The following is a 12,789-nucleotide window of genomic DNA, read 5'->3' as shown; positions in this document are numbered from 1 at the left end:
CTTTTGGGAAAGGTAATTTTAATTTATTGGATTCACTAAGCTGGGCATATATATGGTAGGATCCATCAACCTATACTGTTTGCAAGTATAGAACAGGAAAAGCACTTTCACTATTTACTCATCCAAAAAGCAAGTGTAACTATGTATTCCCAGATTTCTGTAGCACATACCAGGAAGCAGTTTTGTTTCTAGTCATCTCCATGGGAAGCGGGTGGTGTTTTTCTCGTTTGCACAGTTTTGTGCAAAGTTCTCTCAGTTATTTGCTATTTCCCCCTAAAAATAGCAGTGACTGGTTCTTTATCAAAGAAGTTGGTATTATGGGATTTATTATAGTAACTTAAGGAATTTCTTTTTATTTAAGGGCTTTTATCTCTGGGCTTTACAAAGTGTTCAAAGGACATTAATTGTAAAATTTACTTTTGGTTTACTTAATTTTAAGTGCTATTTTAAGTAACCTGTAGGGGGGTTTTGTTGGTTTTGGTTTTATTTTTTACCAGGTCTCTTGGTTAAGTAATGTCGTACAGACATACCAGAAAGGGAAAGCCAAACAATCTTTAGACGTCCTTCTATATCTGCGGTTGGTGAACCTTCTTTACAAACTTAGCCAAAGGTGTAGAATAATGTGTGTCCATCCAGCAAAGGAGTGCAGGGGAAAAAAATGAAAGCTCAGGAGGAAACATGTTAGCAGGGGTGCCCCATGTTTTAAGATAGCCCTTGATAAAACAACTGAAGTAATTATTCCTAAAGGAAGGAGGTACTTCCATTCTAAGTAGCTATCATCAAAAACATTTTTACTTAGGAGCCTTTATTGTTTACTGGATATCTAGAAAAAAGGTAAATAATAGAGGTAATACAAGTGTGTTCTCAAGCTGCTCAGGCATAGGCACAGATGTCCTGGTGCAGAAATCTATTCCACATGTACCACTTATTCCGGATATTCTCTTCTTTTTGAAAATCTTTAGAGTGGGATCATCTTCTTGTCAGTCAGAGGCCTTAAGCATAGGGAGAGGGTAAGAAATTCTGACTACAGTTCTCACAGAAGGGCCAAAGATAGAATGTTTCCCATTACAGAAGCTCCTCTGCTCTAGCTCTGCTCCTCCGTATGCTTCTTCACTGAGGCCTGTTAGTGCCACGTGCCTGTAGCTTGGAGAAAGGTGTTTTCATAACTCGGGAGGGATGATGCATGTCTTAAAATATGCAGAATGATAAACTGCCCCCTGAGGCAAACGCTGCTATTGTGTACAATTGAAGAAAAGCTGAAAGGGGATCTAGGCAGTACTTTATCAAATGAAACTACAACGAAAAAATAGAAGAATTTATTTTCAGAAAGTATATCAATGATTTTATTTATCTAAACTGGAGAGTTATATAATGCAGTATAGGGTAGCCAGTTATTATACATGCTTGGATTTTAAAAGGGGCATCTCTGCATACTGAAAGCATCATTACTGAAATAAAACCCAATGGAAAGATCATCTACTGTTGTATTTTTATTATTAATTTGAACCTGGCAGAAAAATGTTGATATTTACAACAAAAGTGCAAGGCTGCAGGAAATGGCATAATTATTCCCAAAGTTCAGACTAGAAGTAAGCATAAAGGAGTCTTTTCAATTTTTTCCCCTCTTTCCATCTATTTTTTGGTAAGAAAATAATATTTAATTCACAGATGCAGGTATTATAATAGGTTTTACATGAATGAAAATATAATGTCATAAACTGAAAATGATGAAAATCTGAAATGAGCAGTGTTTCCCATCATAGTCTAGATAACACTGAAGCAATACAGCAGGAAAAAATAAGGTAAAGATATGAGCAAAAAGGAGACTCTCTACATTGAGTTAAATAAAACAATTTCACGTAGTAAATATCTGTCAGAGTTTTGCCCTAACACCTCTGCAGCCAACTGTTCAGCCATCCTCATTTGTGTGAAAAATGTATGTGTACTCCTCAAACTTAACAAACAAAAGAAACTAACACTTTGGAGGGAATTTTGGAGGGAGTATGTATGTGTGTGTATTTATATAAATCCATAAACTTTATATTTGTGAAGAGAGAAGACTATTATCTGGGTAGGTAAATGCAAAGCTGGCATCAGGTTTCATGGATTCATAGACTGTTTTTTGTTAGTTGGAACATACAGGTATTTTGTCAGACTACACGTCCGTATGTGCATCTTTTTCTTGGATATCCGCAGTTGCTTCTGGTCCACTCATTCTGGTTGAAATGTCTAGCTGGTTTTGTCTTTTCTTCCTCAAGTAGAAATAAACTATACTTCCAGCTGCAACTATAGAAAAGGCTAGAAGAACGAACAGCCAAATGATGCTGGAGGAAAGTACTTTCTCCGTTTTCCCTTCTGTAAGTGGATGAAATGGAATAAATAGCTTTGATCTTAAGAGATTTCAGAATCCAGTAATAAATGGTATTTCTTCAACTAAAAGTCAGACAAATGCAATATGTGTGTAGATTTTCAGTTCAAAAACTGGGGTTTTTTTTACTAACAAAACCAAGTAAAAAATAATTAAATCTGATCAAAAAGCAGTTTACTTCAGAATTACCTCTATTTCCTATATCTAGATACAGATGAAGTTTATGGACTCTTTAGTTTTAAATATTCTCAAAATTCATACCTAGAAGCTATAAAATTATATTCTTGTTATATTTGAGCATCTCCTTGTAATTCTACTTAAAAGGAAGTATGCTTACCTGTATTTTCTGGTGACATCCCTGTGCTTTCAGGAGCTTTCAGAAGGAAAAAAACATGTTTATTCTGAGTGCTTTAAAAAAAATGAGTCATTTTAAAGTTCCTAAGTCCAGATGCTCCTGACAATTCCCCCTAAATCCACTTGCTGATGACAATTGCTCTCCCGGAGAGATGGAGCTAAGCATGTGTAAATCTCTAGTAGAATGCTCTGCTCTTTCATTCCAAGAGCATCGGACCTCCTTGGTAGAGATACCCAAGACATGAGAATAGAGCCAGATTTCTGTTACTTCTACAAGTGTTTTCAAATATATTCATTTCTACGAAACTGCCTACAAGATCTTTCATAATTTTAAGGTGTTTTCTGAAACGGGAAAAATTTCCTGAATGGATGTCTTGAGTGTTAGAAATATGTCATGAGCATTTTACTTGAGCTAAAAAGAGTCTTCTGTGAATTTAGCCCCTTCTGTCAGAGACAACCATTCCATGTGGATGTGGTTCCTATGGTAATTGCACTTCTTAAATTTATGAGGTAAAGGAAAGGTGAACAGAAATATGAAGTTTAACTGAACAAAATGTTCGTGTTCTGGACCAGTTTCATTTAATCTCAGTTGGTAATCGAACTCATGCATTTTCTTGCAGATGATAATTTTGCTATCAGGGGAGTACCAGCATTTTATTAAACAGGATTCTGTCACACTGTAGATAAAGAGTGCCACAAGAATGTATGTTATCTTATTCCTCTAATCCATCAGCTCAGAGGACAGTAATGAAAGGAGTTACCAATCCCAGAATTTCTACAAGACAGAGTTTTCATTGCAGTCATCAGAACAAGATTTTTTTTTTGGAGAATATATTCAGCTGAAATTAAAAAAAATGCTGCTTTTGAACTTAGATTGTGTGATATTTGAGGGAAACTTCTACTGAAAACTGACTTTTTATTAAAAATGAGGGGTCTTTGACCATTCTTTTGCCTACACATAGGGGTCTGAAGTATTCATGAATGCTGCATGGGGCTGATGGTAATTTTACAGGACTTATGGGAGATGCAGCCTTCTGAGGAGGCAGTTGGAAGTCATGTGGGGGTCCTCAGTATTTAGGTAGCCAAATCCTGCTATTTGTTTGCACACAAACCTGTAATGGTTTACATTGTTACGTTACACAATGAACATACACTGTCAGGCATTATTAATCTTAATGTATTAGAAATATTGCTTACTTTTTGTTTTTTTACAGATATATCCTTTTTTGAAAGAACAGACGTTGGTGTTCCAGTAGCCAGATAATGCACATACTTCTCCACACTCTTTATGCCTTTTGTTTGAAGGTTCTCCTATTTGCCAGTTGACAAAGTCCATTGAAGATTTGTCTGTCCATACCCACTGTCCTAATATTTAAAATGAGCATATGTGTATAAAATACAGGGGTTCAGATAGATAGAATAAGTTGTGATGGGGAAAACAAACATTTATAACACAAATAGGTAATTAAATGTTTCAGTTACATTTCTAAGCATATGTAAGCATGCTTTGACATAAACTTTGTATTTTTTTTATGTATGTGTACATTCAAGTATACAAAGTTGCTTTATTTTTAATCTAACATATCATATTGTATGATGTGGTAATGTATGATTAAATATTGAAGATATTACCTCTGTCTTTTTCCTTTAGCCCTATCCAAAAGTTTGGTGATTTTCCATGGAGTATCTTAATGGTGTCTGACAGAAAGTTTGCTTCAGAATAGTCTCCTACTGATACCAAATTAGCAGCTGAAAAAATATTAATGAACACATCACAATGTCTCATTTTCTTACAGCTTAAGTCAATAAACACATAAAAGATATGCAAAAGGATATAAAAGACACTAATTCTTGCACGTAATATTAACTAGTCTCGTTATGGTTATTATATCGCTATATTGTATTTTGAGCATGACTGTGAGCTGTATGGATGCAAATCAGCACAAAGACAAGGATTTTTGTTTAGCCTTTGGTATTTTAGAGAAGAAAAATTGCTCTCCTGCAATACTTTTTGGACAGGCCCAACCACACCCCAGAATGTGATGCAAGTAGGCTGAAAGTGGTACATATGATGTAGTTAGTCAGCACCATGCATGTTGCCACTACAGCTCTGTCACCCACCAGTGGCTGGGCAGCATTTTTGGCAGTGCTTGATGCTGTGTACTGCAAGGGTAGATAGGATGTGTAAGCAGCTAGAGGCTGTGGTCCAGAAGATATCCAGAAGTTGATTTATAATTGCCATATGCCCTGGCATTACAAATACACAAAGCTGTGTTGGGGTCATCAGGAAATGACCACCTTCCTGGCCTGGCCAATGGGTAGCGTGTAGGCAAAATTGCAGGAATTTAGAATATGGACCAATGTCCAAATGCAACCTTTTATTCTGGTTATTAGTGTAATGATTACTTCTTCTAGCAGTTCTGTGATTTATCTTTGTACAGAACCATTTCAGGAATTCTGTTGTCCTGTAGCTGTAAAGTAAAATGCCTTTGCAAAACTACTTTTCTGTTTACTCAGTCATAGGTCAGTGTTTTCATACACATGAGGAAGTGCTGCTAGAAATCCTTGTATTCTCTCTTACGCTGAAAAGGCTATCACTCAGACATATAGTGCTAATATATAGGATGTTTCCTATTCTTACTCACACTGAAATGCATGCTGCATCACAGCAATTCTCAGTGAATAGCCAGGAAAAATTGGAAATGTGGAGTAAAGTGTCTTTTTCTCTCCTCTGATCTACATACAGCTCTTCTCTCCAGATCGTAGACAGCAGTGAGAGCTGTTCCAGAGCAGGAGCTGCATGGCTGGGTATGTTTTACTGGTTCATGAAAGCTAAATAACTCCTCCATCTCATTTGTTGTCCAGTCAGTGAGATCCAATTAATAAACTGTGCCCTGGAACTAACAAAGACAACTTTCCTATGAGTTTGTGTCTCCTAATTTACACTGTGTGTGGATTCCCTCTTGTTTGGGGAAGAGAAAGCTAATCCTATGGTCTGAGCCTTAGTGGGACTATAAAAGTGTTTTTCTCTCTACCCAATTACTGATTTCCATGAAACTAGTAGGAATTTCATATTTTTGAGATATTCATATTTCACCTGGTATTTGAGATGTCGGATGCCTCTGTCTTTGACAAAGTATCGTTTTATTGTGAAAAAGCATGCTCAGAAAAGCAAGCTAAAAAGCATTAAGTTTGAAGTTTTAAAGTAAATTAAGATTTGCTTAGCAATATCACCCATTATTTTTTGTGTTTAATTACATCTTCAGTCTTTCTAAAAGAAAACACTCACCTAGTCGGGCACATTCCTGATGAGCTTGAGACCAGCTTCTTTTCCTGGAGGCCTCAAAGTAATAGCAGTGACCATGGAAAGGTATCCAAGATTTGTGTCCTATTGATTCCGGGCATTTTCCAGGAAGTTGCGGTGGCTCGGTAGGGGCCATTACTGATAAGAGATCAGGTAGTTGGAATCCAGTTATTTTATAAAATTTGTTTTTCCCATTATACTGGGAAGACAAAACTAAACAGACTATATTAGGTTTGTCATCATAGAAGAAATGAAGCATGTACTAAAAAGAGCTTGAATATGGCTTTGATTTTGTGTTTGAGAGCATATTTTGCTTCATTTTTATTTATCAAGGTGATCAGAAATACACTAGTCTATAAGAAGTATAGATTCTGTCTAATGATGATTTTTGTAGTTACTCTAGTCAATAAAATATTTAGCTGGTTTTCTGGCATAGATATCTGCCTAATTAGTTAAAACTGCTATTTTTAAAATGTCTTCTGACACTTCAGTCTCATTTTTTGACAGGGTCAAAACCTTATAGCAGAAACTGTGATTGTGAATGAAAGTGTTGGTATAACTAAACATGGCTTGCAGGATTTTTTATTAAACTGCATCCTGAATAAATTCCATAGTGAGTGATATAATAGGAAGATTTTGGATGAGAAGATAAATGCAGATGGAACGAAAATTAAATGTTCTGCCAAATTACATTTTCTTCCTGTGAGACTTCTACAGTCTATTTCTTTCCCTATTAAGGAATGTTCAGCTTTCAAATTAGATTTCCAGACTATTAAAGTGCAAAGAGACATTATATATAAAATCTGGGGATTTTTGTCAAATTACAACATCTTAGAATGTAATTTGGTATGCAATTTTAAATTTTCTAGTGATTCAAGATCTTCCATAATGTTGACAAAACCAAAAATATAGCTAAATTGTGAAATCATATTTATACTTATTTCCATAGAAATTGTAGAATTTTGTGCTTGGAAGGCTCCTCAAGGGGTTATTTACTTCATCTTTGTGCTCACAGGTGACATGAAGTTGATATATAATTATATAATTTCTAACGGATGTTTGTCCTGTCTGTTCTTAGCAACCTGTAGTGATGGAGATTCCCTGACCTGTCCAAAGTATTTATTAAAGGCTTCTGTACTGATAAAATTAGAAGGTTTTCCTTGCTTTATTTAAGTCTGTTCCAAATCATATCAGACATAAGGAAGAATTTGATTCCATTCCTTAGGGCTCATTTTTAATATTTAAAATTGATAACCTGGTTTCTCTTAGTCTTTTGTCCAACTCCAATTATAATCTTTCCTTTAAATTCTTGTTTCCTGGTCATCTGAAAACCCTAGGTCACTGAGAGCCTTTTCAAACTTTGGTGCCCCAAACTGGATACAGAATTTCATCTGATACCTAATCAAAAGAGATCTCATAGCAAGAGAATTACTTTTCCTATTAGAATGAATAGTGAAGAAGTTCAGGAGTATTCAAGCCTTTGTTTCTTAGGGTTTTGGTAATTATTATTATGAATTGATTTACTTCCAGGAAGAATTCGTGTCAATATTTAGAGCTAGTTAGTTAGCTACTCATGTCTTCCTATATACTAGTGTATAAAACAAGTATTTTTCCAGTAGCTTACTATATTTAGCACAGTTGATAAATCTACACACCCTCTAGTTAAAACACACATATTTAATTGCTTACCATCTGATTTTTTGCAGACAGAAGAGAGTTTTTCCTTGCAAGAAGCTGTCTTCCAGGTGCCATCAGTGTCTAGGTAGACACATGCTAATGTCTCTTTTGGTTCCCCGCTGGACCACTTGCTGTAAACTAATCTCCATCTATCAATCCATTGATACTTGCCATTGGTCTGGAAGCAAAATCTATATCGTAATTTCAAGGTTGCTAAGAGTGACATAGCTACTACACAGGATCCTCAGGAGGACTCTGATGTAACCAGTATGGAATTGTGTGCTTACAATGCCCCCTTTTTGCGCTTGTAAATGCTAACTGCAACAAAATGTGCAGTGTCTGTTATCCACAAATGTGAATGCAGAATGATTTTTTTTTTTGTGCCCTCCAAAAAGTATCTAACATTAATTCAGAGCATTTTTCAAGCACTGAGAAATGGAAGGGAAAAAAGAAAGGAGGCATGAGAGAAGGCATAAAACTGGGAGTCAGATAAGACATCATGTTGGTATGACCACCCAAAGGTCTGCGTGGAAAATGGGAGTGTGAGTAGGAGTGTTCTTAACAAGCAGCGCTGATCACCATAGCTTTTGTTGTAGTTATCGTGACTGTGATTCACGGGGAAGAGTGTAGCATGTCAAAACACACCTACCATCCAAATGTTCACCCTCCCCTGTCATACAACTGATGTAGACATCTCACAAACAGAAAGGATTTTTTTTTCCATAATATTCTAAGTTCTTAATGGGAGCAATTACACCAATTGCATTTTCAAATAAAAAAATATATCCGTTGGTCAATATGTACCGTATCATATAGCCTCCAGATTCCCTTAACTAATTTTTCCTCCTGTTTCTGTTTGCAACTGTATTTTGCTACTACTACCATAAATGAGACTACTCTAGTAGAATGTGTGAGCATAAACATACATGTAAAAACCATTCCTTTGCAGGTCTCAGATGTGCGACCCGAGGTATCCTGTCACTGATCACTGAGGTACATAAACACACGGGAGGAGGGCAGGATGCGTGTTGTTCCTGGAATATCTTTTAGATTAAAATAAACTCAAAATGTGGGAAATTTTACAATTTATATTTGAGACCCTTTAAATGACTCCCAACAACACACAGCATTGTTATATACTGTTTTGCAGGAGCGTTTCCTTGTGCTGAAGCATGTAAGAGTTCTTAGTTCATTAAAATCTCCACTGTATGAGTCTTATTTGAAGAACTCCAGCATAAATGGGTACTGTACTGATGTAACATGCTGTTTTCAGCACTACACTGTCAGCAGTTCCTATAGGTTACAAGATGAGAGCATAAAGATCAGGTCCAGTGTCAGCTTGGCTACCTGTATGTAATGTATGTGTTCTTACCACATTGCTGTTAAGACCAATCCACAGAGGCTCTCCATATTCCTGTGCAAGTAAGAACAACAGTGCCTGGCTATATGGGTCTAAAATGCTGGCAAGTTCTGAGGCATTGTTATTGCAGTTCTTCTGTGCTTCCTCCCAATTCATTTTGGAATGGGTGACAGAATAGCTAATGCCACCAGAATGGTCAAAAGCAAAGTCCAGCGTTGCTGATGACTTAAAGAGTTCAGGATCTGTCGGAATAAGGAAAAAACCCACCCCAAGAACAGTTAAATCTGGAGGCCGCATATTTGACTTCAGCGACTGAATAACATCTTCATTATTTATAAACCTAGCAGAAAATTGCTAATGGAATGGAATACCTTCTGATTAGTTGTTTATAAGTAACAGATAACTTCAAAACAACAGTGAACTTTCTGGATGAAAGAAATACATTTCAGCCTCTGAGAATTTTGAATCAGTAAATTCACAGTATCTTATATTGCAGAGGTAAATTAACTCCATCAGTCAAAAAACACACCTACCTTGCGTGTTTTTAAAATACTCTTTGTGGCTTAGCAACTTTGTCACTATCATCAGGTTTATTTGGATAAATGTAAAACGTACCAGTTATGATAATCTATAGATCATTATGAACTTATGTAATTAAAATGTTTGTGTTTTTTAGCTATTTAATTACACTTTTAAAAATAAAATAATTTTGCTTTCCTAAATTCTGATATTTTATCATTCCCTCCTCCAAAACATTGCTAAGTAACACTGGGATGCAAGATGAGCCCTTAGGTTTTCCTGATCCTTTACTTAAAAAAAAAAAAAAAAAGATAACTGACCTAAAGCATGTTAAAGAAGAAAAGTGATTTTAATCGTGGTGTTATAGATTTCAAGATTAGTGATACAGTACTCACCACTATTCTTCTGGCATATATACCCTGTGGACTTATAACACTCCTCATTGTTCCATTTTCCGGTGTCATCAGCATGACCTCTCTTCAGAGAAACACAATCGAACTGTTGGAGTAAGCGAAAGAGTATGAGTTCATTGATATTAGAAGTTATAAAAGAAGCTATAAAACATAGTTGTATGTTATAAAAGTTATAAAAGAAGTTATAACCCCCTAGGTAGTTTCACTACGTGTGTTAACTTCTAAAATTCTAATGTTGCATTTACATTTTCTCCAAAATGAACAGCAAATTACTATGAAAAAGAAAACTTTATTCAATCTATCCAATCTTTATTCAATCTTTCAATTCAGTGTGAATTCAATGCCATTTTGTGCTCTGAGATAGCTAGAATACTCAAACATTGAAACTTTTTATTGCTAATCCCAGTGTAAAGATAGATGAACGACTTGGGGAGAAGGCTGAGGCAAAGTCCGTGGCAAAGTGATCTATTTACTTGAAGTGATATTGCTCCTCAGATTTAACTTCATGGTAAACACTCAACAGTATTTACCTGTTGCAGATTGTGGCCGTCTTCTGGATGTAGACTGGGAAACAAAACAGGTTCTACAAGTTTTGGGGAATCTGGAGCCCAGTTTGTATAGGAGACAGCACTTCCATCAGTCCAAACAAAGTTGAGTTCACTGAGTATATCATTCAAGCCAATCCAGGGATCATTTGAAACATCCTTCAAATGGTAAGTGAGAAAAGCTGGGAAAAAAGCCAACAGAAAAAAAAATTAACATGTCATGTCATCAGTCAAGACATCAGCTCATAAACAAATCTCTAAGTATTTTGATTAGTTCAAGTCTTGTAAATACATTTTAATTAGCATTTGATCAGAAATTCACCCAAGTTTATTATTTCAAGGTTATGGCAAGCCTTTGCCTGTAAAAAGTCTCAAAGAGTGAAAGTATTTGGAACTATGAAGCAAGACTGGAAAGAGGAAAGATACAAAAAAACCTGCCTGACCACAGTATTATCTACTGAGTTCACTTACTTCACTTACAACACTCAGGATGAGCTGATTGACTGATGGAAATGTGTAGCTGTATACAGCTGCAAATGGAAGCCCGGGAACATAGGCAAGGTGAAAACGTGCCTTCCTCTGACATTCTACTGCTGAATTAAGTTGCAGAATTTAGGCAGTCATTTCAGAGAGGTATAGTAATATATCCCTTTCTATTTCTGGCAGAAACAGACCATGGATTACTTTTCTTTCTCCGTCTAAAACTACAAATGCCAGGTCTGAATTTGTTATTTTATGCTAATTCATACCCTATAAATAATATGAAGCAGTTTGCATGGAACAGGAGGAAGCAACCCTTAGCATCACTAGCATGCCCTAGACAGATCGTTCCAGTTCTTCCAAAAATGTTTCATGCTATGGGCATATAACCCATGTTGAGTATATATATTACGCATTTACATACTATCTCTTTTTGCCATGTTCTTTTTGCAGGAAATGACCAGTGTATACAGACTAAATCCTATCTATTACCTAAAGAGCTGTGGCACTATACCTTGTACTTGTTCATTATGTATGCTCGCCAGGTTTCCTCCAAGGCTCATACAAGTTGTTCTTGCAGTATGCCAGTATTCATAGGAAGAGCCAAAAAATTTGTAACACTAGGGAAAAATTAGTATAGACTCTTAGTGAGTGGCAGCAAAAGGAATTTAGGTTTGAATTGCACTAGTTTAAGTAGAAATTAGCCCAACTCAGACCCACAAAATAATTTTTCAAAGTTAACAAGGACTCAGCTCTGGAACCTAGTCAAAACCATTCACCAATTTGAAACTTACGCTGTGTCTTTCTGTGAGGGACTGAGAAAATCGCAACAAAACTCAACCAACCATTTACAAAACACAGTAGGAGTCTGATGAGAATCTAATGTGTTAACCAACTCAGAGATTTTGAGAAGCTGTACTCCATCATTAGTAAAAGACAAAGAAGTGCTGACTCTATAAGAAAGGCCCAGCCCAGGGTTTAATGTGGAATCATCTGAGCTTTCTGAAAAACGTTTTTGACCTAGAGCCTATGGTCAGTGTGCTCTCATGTGTGTATTCAGCCTTTTTCATTTTACAGCTCTTTTATTAATGGAAGTATATGACTCATGATTTCTTAAAAAGTGTGTAGTGATCACATTACCAATACACATTCACCCTGAAATGGTTTTGCTAATTAGGAGTGTGCCTAGTGTGTCCTCTCCATGTTTACAGCTCACCCTCTGCTCTGTGGCACGCCAGCAGCACTGTCAGAGAATTATCTTGCATAGTTTGTGGAAGATAACAACTCTGAAGACTGTAATAAAAATGCAAAAAAGGTACACTGGCATAAAATCCACTGGTGTGAGTATCCATGGGTGCTTTCATAGCAATATTGTATATACTAGAAAATAGAACCCTTGCTTAATAAGCACATGAAGTTTGTCCCTTTTGGGAAGAGACAAGCATTACATTGAAGCCGGTTTGGAAAAATTTGGCCTTATTTCTGACTCATTCCAGCTCAAATGACTAATTTTACGCTATAGTTGGTACTTTCAGTTGAATTCAGTTCAATTTTTTTTAAACTATATACAATGTAGCAGTTTTTCCAATGTATCTCAGATGACCAATTAAACAATTAAAAATCTGTAAAACCACCATTTTGCAAGAATTAGGCAACTGGTTCAATTTTTAATGCGACTTTGGATAATCACTGTCAAAAGATATCTGAGATTTGAAAGGCCTCTTGTATATCTTTAAGAACCTTCCCAAGGACTGATATGATTGTGCTTA

At 36.1% G+C, this 12,789-nt stretch overlaps 1 protein-coding gene across 4 annotated transcripts in view; it reads right to left on the bottom strand.

Annotated features, from left to right (window-relative positions):
• Positions 1 to 1,301: 1,301 nt before the first annotated feature.
• The window catches only part of LOC104013318 (macrophage mannose receptor 1), a 33,100-nt gene continuing 21,612 nt past the window's right edge, over positions 1,302 to 12,789 (bottom strand). For all 4 annotated transcript variants that reach the window (XM_009465806.2, XM_087776106.1, XM_087776112.1 and 1 more), the window contains 10 exons: positions 11,535 to 11,640; positions 10,526 to 10,722; positions 9,978 to 10,080; positions 9,076 to 9,305; positions 7,716 to 7,881; positions 6,012 to 6,164; positions 4,355 to 4,471; positions 3,920 to 4,087; positions 2,706 to 2,741; positions 1,302 to 2,355 (listed from right to left, as the gene is read on the bottom strand). In XM_009465806.2, the coding sequence (XP_009464081.1) occupies positions 2,156 to 2,355; positions 2,706 to 2,741; positions 3,920 to 4,087; positions 4,355 to 4,471; positions 6,012 to 6,164; positions 7,716 to 7,881; positions 9,076 to 9,305; positions 9,978 to 10,080; positions 10,526 to 10,722; positions 11,535 to 11,640 (1,476 nt within the window). In that variant the 3' untranslated portion in view covers positions 1,302 to 2,155. The remainder of the gene's footprint in view (positions 2,356 to 2,705; positions 2,742 to 3,919; positions 4,088 to 4,354; positions 4,472 to 6,011; positions 6,165 to 7,715; positions 7,882 to 9,075; positions 9,306 to 9,977; positions 10,081 to 10,525; positions 10,723 to 11,534; positions 11,641 to 12,789) is intronic.

This window comes from Nipponia nippon, unplaced genomic scaffold (genome assembly GCF_047370975.1).
Source record: "Nipponia nippon isolate SJK-2023a ecotype South Korea unplaced genomic scaffold, ASM4737097v1 scaffold_1, whole genome shotgun sequence".
Taxonomy (NCBI): domain Eukaryota; kingdom Metazoa; phylum Chordata; class Aves; order Pelecaniformes; family Threskiornithidae; genus Nipponia; species Nipponia nippon.
The sequence above is the reverse complement of the archived record's forward strand: the minus strand, read 5'-3'. Positions and strand labels throughout refer to the sequence as shown.